This window comes from Oncorhynchus mykiss, chromosome 25, assembly GCF_057628025.1.
Source record: "Oncorhynchus mykiss isolate SJ-2025 chromosome 25, ASM5762802v1, whole genome shotgun sequence".
NCBI lineage: Eukaryota > Metazoa > Chordata > Actinopteri > Salmoniformes > Salmonidae > Oncorhynchus > Oncorhynchus mykiss.
In genome coordinates, this window is record NC_143046.1 from 67,888,972 (window position 1) to 67,896,553 (window position 7,582).

The 7,582-nt window shown below is 44.3% G+C and overlaps 1 protein-coding gene across 3 annotated transcripts in view; it reads left to right on the forward strand.

Moving 5' to 3' along the window:
- Positions 1-3,470, forward strand: part of LOC110505603 (BTB/POZ domain-containing protein 7) — a 48,532-nt gene extending 45,062 nt beyond the window's left edge. For all 3 annotated transcript variants that reach the window (XM_021584924.3, XM_021584925.3, XM_090220817.1), the window contains one exon: positions 79-3,470. In XM_021584924.3, coding sequence (XP_021440599.3) covers positions 79-834 — 756 coding nt within the window. In that variant the 3' untranslated portion in view covers positions 835-3,470. The remainder of the gene's footprint in view (positions 1-78) is intronic.
- The last annotated feature ends 4,112 nt before the right edge of the window (positions 3,471-7,582 follow it).

Below are 7,582 nucleotides of genomic sequence, written 5' to 3' on the forward strand. Positions count from 1 at the left end.
AGCTGTAGAAGTGTATTGTGCTGTGGTCTTGTATAGCTCTAACTAGCTGTGTTTGTGTGCTTCTTTTTGTTTCTCCAGCTGAGCATGGAGCCTGTGATGAGGGAGTTCATGCCTGACATCGCTCTGGGCGTCTCTGTCATGACCCTGAGGGAGCACCGTATGGGGAATAGGGACGGTCACAACCCTCCCCCTCATGGCCCCACCCCGACCCCACACCTCCCCCCCGGACCCTGTCCCTCAACTCGCCTCAGCCATGGCCACACTCACTCCTGTAAGAGGCACGCTCCAGAGCCAAAGCTGGAGGCCCAGGCAGAGTTCCCTGACCTCTACGACTTCTCCTGCCGACCAGCCACCCCGACCTCCAGCCACCCCCTGGCTCCTCCCTTCGCAGGGCCAGACCTCTACAGCCACAGCCCCTCCAGCAGCCTCCCTCCCTCCTACGTGTCTGACACCCAGGGATGGACAGCTGAGGCACGCTCTGACCCCCTGCGCTTGGACGTGCTGGGCCTGCCCCCTCAACGGCAGAATGGAGCTCTGGCTAATCCCTCTGGTTCCCATGCCAAGGCAGGACATGTCCCCAGAGGACAATCAAACAATGAGACTGACCTCACTCATGGCCTTGGCCACTTGTGGGGCTCCGCTAGTCGAAACCTAGAAGGGTATGAGGAGAGGCCGTCGGCCCACAGTGAACCCCAGGAGGAGATGGGGGTTACTGGCGAGTCCACAGGGTCAGGGGCCCAGCAGCCTCATAGAAATAGTGTTAGCGAGGAGGCTAACAGAGACCGCAGGTCGCCTAACAAGCCTGACTACCCTTACAAGAAGTCAGCACTTTAACCCCTGGAGAGGAGTGGGGGTTGAGTTGTCTAAAGGGAAAGGTGGGGAAAATGACCTCCAGTCATGGACATCAGAGCACTAATGAGTGTGTGAAGGGTTGGCTAATGATTTCTATTTATAGATTGCGTGTGTAAATATCCCACCTCCTCCAGCCCTCCCATTATGACATAGTGCTGTCTTCACCTCACGTCTCCTCTGATTGTTACAGACTAGCGGCATCTAGTCTGTAGGTTAGAGAAACAGCAGTGACTGTAGTGTTTCAGTCTGACTGTTGAATTGAAGCTTGCCGAAGCCAACCTCAGTGCTGCAGTTTTACAATATCATTCCAGCAGTACTCTTTAGGAGGGGTTTTGCCTATTTTCCTTGAGCCTTGTTGCACACAGAGGTTTGTTGCAACCTCTTAGATGTGGGAGTCAGGAATAAAGATCATATCATTACGATCATAACGATGTGTTATGATCATAACAATTGTGTAATATAGCTGAAATATGTGCTGAGGACATGTGATATACATAAGGACTGTAGTCATCAGCATATACTTTACCTGGGAGATATATACATAGGATCTCAGTATAAACTAGTGAACACCAGCACGTAGCTCCAAACAGAGTTATCTTCATGATAAGGTTATGTAAAAACATGTCTGTATTTTCTTGCTCTTCTCATTTGTATTTCCTCTCTCTTCCTGTAGCATTCCTCCAGTACGTACCTCACCTGATTAGTTACATTTGATTTCCCCTTCCTGGTGATGAGTACTAGGCTCTGGCTGGTTCGGATCAGGCAGGAAGTGGATCAGACGGGGAGTAGGTCTGTGGAGGCTGTCATTGTTCTCTCTGGATACCGCTGTTGTCTTCTGGGTTATTGTTTGTGTCCAGAACTCACCAGTGCTGCTTCTGCACAGTCTCTGGCTTTTATATTCTCACAAAAGCATGAGCCTAGGGTTTTCAGAATGAGACAGGAGGGTGAGGGCATAGGTTGATGACTGAGGTACACTGGGAAAGATAAGGGTGCCATGGCAACTGTTGTACAGTGGTGTGTGATTGAACGCGCTTGTCAGGAGATGTTTGTATTCAGCAGAACGTGTGTGTGGTTTCGTACTCCCAGGCAACTGTTTAAACAGTATCAGTACTGTAGACTCAGTATCCATCTTTAATCAGGTCTGTATTTACATATCAACATGAGGCTCTGAGATGATTAACCAGTGACCGACCATAGAATGGTATGGCCAATATGCTTGAAACCAGCTTGCTCTTTCAATGGAATTAACAATTAGAAGCCTTAATCCACATTTTGAAGTGACCAAACGGAATTCATCACAAGCCACTACTGGCTCTCCTAGTTGTCAATGTGACTCTTCTGTACAACCTCTACACACACACACACACACACACACTCCATTCCAATGTACTCTGTCTAATGTTCATTTTGGTTGTTCTATGTGACCACCATCACGCCACCTTTTGGCCAATCCTGGACCTGCAAAGACCTGCTCTTTCTCTCTCTCTCTGCCATCAGAGATTATGGCATACTGAATGAGAGCTATCGGGCCTGTTGCTACAGAAACCAAAGTGCACACATCAGAGCCTGTAAGATCACCCACACCTGTCTCTCCTATGACAAACTGACAAACCCATGATACATAAAGATACAACATTGCACTATAGGAACAATCCATTTCACATGGGAGCAGGGGGGAATATGAACAAATGAATTTAGAACAAAAGGGATCCAGAACACCTAAATCATTCTTTAGTAAATAAAATTGTATGGCCTCCATCACCTGCATTCTACCATTCAGAAATCCTGAGCATTGCCTGTAAATAATAATTTGATATACTGTACAACAGAAATCCTTGTTATTACATCTTAGTGGATTTATATGAATTCAGCTGTTTTGTAGCTGTGGAGGACTACAGTGTGAAGTTGTTTAGAACCACATTTCACCTAGAAAGAATAATCTTAAATGTTTTATGGAAATGGTTTAATATTGTTATTGGTGAGAATACCACGATTGTGTAGATTTTATACATTTTATTTTTAAATCTAGCACAGGATTTTTAAATTAGCGCAGGAACATGTAGATGATCTGTAGATATTCACTCTGCCATGTAGTAATGAAGTTGCAGGGCAGAAACATGTTTTTGTTCCATCCAGTTTGCTTTGGGAAAAAACATTCTAAACTTCAGATTCCTCATGTTCATGTTGGTTAGTTGCTTTATTTTCCAGGACAGTGTTCCCTTTGAATAAAAAGCCTTCTCTTTTTGCTGTCAGTGCCTTCCCCTGCCACAAACTGGGCATTTGTTGAAGTGACTGATATCCTATGCAAGGCTTTTCTACAAGCTTACCAACCTGCATCAAATAGTCCTTTGCAAAACTCATATAGCTAAGTATTTGTTTACATAGTGTGTTTTTTGGTACCTTTTGAAATTGAACCCTCTGGAACTGTGATTGGTTATTTGTTGAGAATTTTATAATTGAACGGGTACTTTGTACTCGTTTGATCTATATAAACACTTCTGTAGATTCCTGTACTAAGTTGTATTTAGTTTCACTGGTTCTATTTTTCTACTGTTACCTTAAAAGGTGCATAACAGTGATGAACTTGGGCATCTTTGAAATAAACTGCTTTAATATAATTCTAGACTGTGTTAAGTCATTGAGTTCAACCTAGAATAACAATGAGTCAGGCATCTAAGAAGTACTTTCCGGTTCAAGAAGCTCTGCTACTTTGCGGGGGTCGTGTTTTGGAGGATGCATGGCTCTCGACCTTCGTTTCTCCCGAGTCCGTACAGGAGTTGCAGCGATGGGACAAGACTAACTACCAAGTGGATATCACAAAACTGGGGAGAAAAAGGGCTAAAAAAAAAAAATTACATTTTTTTTTAAGAAGTACCTTCTGGTATTTGGAGGACAAGTAGCCACATAATCACGTCACGGAGTATGCTGGATGAACTATTCAAATGTTTAATTAACAGGAATGCTAGTGACAACATGAAATGGTCACATACTGGATCTGTTTCAATATGAATGGCAGTGCATCCTCATCAGGTGTCACATTATTATGAAATTCTAATGACAACTAAGACATAATTGACCAAATAATAGTAAGTCCATGACTAAAATGACTAGATTCCATCAGCATCTCTCCAAGCCTGCTAACAACATGCTACTTCAGCTTCTCATGAGACATGGAACGCCATTTGAAATCCATGGAGAGCCATTCGAGAACAACTTTTTGGGCAAAACTTTCAACTTCATAAACCTCAGTAACAGCATATTTTATAGCAGCACTTATTTAAAGCAGAAGGTGTTTGGTGGACAGAACTGTTTTGCTATGAACCCAAAGTAACATTACAAAATTGCACAAGTAAACAACAGGACACCGTGGGGCAGAATTTTTTATTTTATTTTTTATTTGACCTTTATTTAACCAGGTAGGCAAGTTGAGAACAAGTTCTCATTTACAATTGCGACCTGGCCAAGATAAAGCAAAGCAGTTCGACAGATACAACGACACAGAATGACATCAGCTCTTCATCTGTTGCCTCTTCTTCATCAGCTCCCCAAAGAATTGGTGGATGGCTTCTGCTGTGATGACCTGAGAGGGAGAGGGGAGGAGTGGTTCAATGGGGATGAGGTGAACGACCAAAGTAGTAGATCTGCAGTACTTGTTTTGCTTTTCAGCTACTGTTTGGGCCCAAGCAAATCAAGTATATACATTCAATCATTCAGTGCTGACGTGTCAAGTAACCTGCAGTACGGACTGCTGCTCATATTCTGGAACTATCACCAGACATTTTGTCCTCAGTAAACAATAAACATACAGCACCTCACCTTTCCTTCATCAGCAATCTGCTGTAGGAAAGCCATCAGTTCAGTCTCCTTCTCAATTAACTCAGAGATAGAAGAAACAACATTTTACTTTCATCAAATGGTATAAACCCTGTGTTAGGTTACATCTACAGTTAATAGCTGCCAAACAAATAAATGAAAAAGATGGTCCCCATCCTTAAGTTAAACAATCTCCAGTTGCTGAATGCTGTCCAGAGTACTCAACCGTCTGCTTATGCCAGGCCTGAGACTAGCAGTTCCTTGCTTTATGGTGCCTCAGTTCTCACAGGCCAGGACAGTGTCTGACTCATCCAGTAGGCCCTCCGAGCAGAAATGACAACACATATTCAATGGAAACAGCTCTCCACCTTTATCCAATCCAAAGGGCTGAGACAACAATGAAACGGTTAGCTACAGCAATCTGTTCCACATCAAATAGCTAAAAACAACAGTGGCTGCACTGTGCTTTGAATAAATCATGGCAAAACACAATCTCAAGAGAGAAGCATCTTTACTGGCCCACCTTGCAACTGACGCAGGTGCACAGCTGGACTCTCCAGTGGTTAGGCACACAGCCCCTTCCCTCTCCAAGCCGTGGGCCTTCAGCTTCCTCAGCCTGCAGTACACAATATTGACCTGGCTCTTCACAGGAAGACCTGCGTTACCTTTCTCGCTGCGCCTCCAGACCGTAGTCGGGACGGCTCAGGGGAGCCTTTACTTGCTAGCTCCAGGACCAGAGCAATTTACAGATGTTCTGGGGTAATTGCCACACTTGGGGATCTTATCCGCTGCTAATGACGAGTTAGTCTGGAATGCCACTGAAGTAGTTAACTGGAAATCATTGGCGGTAGTAATATAGTAGTGGGCTAACGGAGCAAAAAGATCATTGCTCATAGTTCGGTTACATCCGTCACACACAATTGCATCCAAAACCGAAAGTAAACTTACTACGTTAACCATAATCAGTGTTTTAAAGCTATACCCCTACTTTACCAACACGTCATCTCCTGGTGAGTCCATTTACAGGCAGCCCTCCCATTCATAGCCTGTTTCTAGACAAAAGACAGCAAGGGAGATAACATCAGTGGTGGGAAAAGTACCCATTGTCATACTTGAGTAAAAGTAAAGATACCTTAATAGAAAATGACTCAAAGTGAAAGTTGCCCAGTACGCTCCTACTTGAGTAAAAGTCCCAAAGTATTTGGTTTTAAATCTACTTATCAAAAGTAAAAGTATATATTATTTCAAATTCCTTGTATTAATCAAACCACACGGCACCATTTTCTTGTTTTTTAAATTTACAGAGCCAGGGGCACGCTCCAACACTCATAATTTACAAATGAGGCAAGTGTTTAGTGAGTCCGCCAGATCAGAGGCAGTAGGGATGACCAAGGATGTTCTCTTGATACGTGTGTGAATTAGACAATTTTATTGTCCTTTCTTGTCCAATTTTCTTGTACTTTACACCACTGGATAACATGCATTACGTCTTAGGCTTTTCAGGATTGTGTTTATTTCGACACTGGTGACACACATAAGCTCTCTAAAAGGAGTTGACACGATGAGAGGGTGGGCTGATGAAATCAGTCCTGTTTACAGTAAGCGGAGCTGTGAAGCCTGGCCAAGCTAGTCCCCAGAGCAGAGGAATCTGTGCACCATGGATAATTTCTCCCTTAACTACCCAGAGTAGAGGGCAGCGAGGCAGGCAGCAAACAGGAATAGGAGTCCACTGTCTGCATCCTCCCAATACATTACTCTCCAGCGCCATCTGCTTGGAGTCAGGTGACCTGCACTGCAAATCACGTAGCAAATAGCTGAGTGGATGACTCTTGAATAATGCATGAATTGGTTTAGCAGGCAGTGTTAACCAAATGTCTGCTTATGTATAGATGTGCTTATTTTGGCCTTCAATGGAAGGCAGCAGTACAATACAGAGAATCTCAAAATTCCTCTCCTCACTGCCCCAAAAAATGTATAATATGGTCCCCATCCTTACAATCTCTAGTTGCTGCACGGGGTACACAGTACTCAGGCCTGACATGGGCAGACTGTTGAGACTAGCAGTTCCTTGCTAATTGGGTGGTGCGGATGTCCCAGCGCATCACTGGGGGTGAGCTCCCAGTCATCCAGGACGTACATGCCAGGCGGTACATGCCAGGCGGTGTCTGAGAAAGGGATGAACATTTTCCAAAAATGTGAGCCACCCGGGACGAGAAAGACACCGGACAAGGCCCAAATCCCTGTCATTCGCATGAAGAAGAGACAGAGATATAGGGGACATAGGTCGGGGTGCCTTGTAAGGATCCGACGGCAAGTGGGTAATCCGCCTCTACCATCCGTCCTATTAGCCAACGTGCAATCATTAGATAATAAACTGGATGAGCTCCGATCAAGACTATCCTACCAATGGGACATTAAAAACTATAATATCTTATGCTTCACCGAGTTGTGGCTGAACGACGACATGGATAACATACAGCTGGCTGGAGTTTCGCTCCACCTGCAAGATAGAACAGCTGCCTCCGGTAAGACAAGAGTTGGCGGTCTGTGTCTATTTGTCAATAACAGCTGGTGCACAAAATCGAATATTAAGGAAGTCTTGAGGTTTTGCTCGCCTGAGGTGGAGTATCTCATGATTAGCTGTAGACCACACTATTTACCAAGAAAGTTGTCATCTATATTTTTCGTAGCTGTCTATTTACCACCACAAACCAATGCTGGCACTAAGACCGCACTCGAGCTGTACATGGCCATAAGCAAACAAGAAAATGCTCATCCAGAAGCAGCGCTCCTAATGGCCGGTGACTTTAATACAGGGAAACTTAAATCCATTTTACCAGCATGCTCTGGGATTCTTCAATGGCATTGAGGAGTATACCACATCAGTAACAGGCTTCATCAATAAGTGCATCGATGA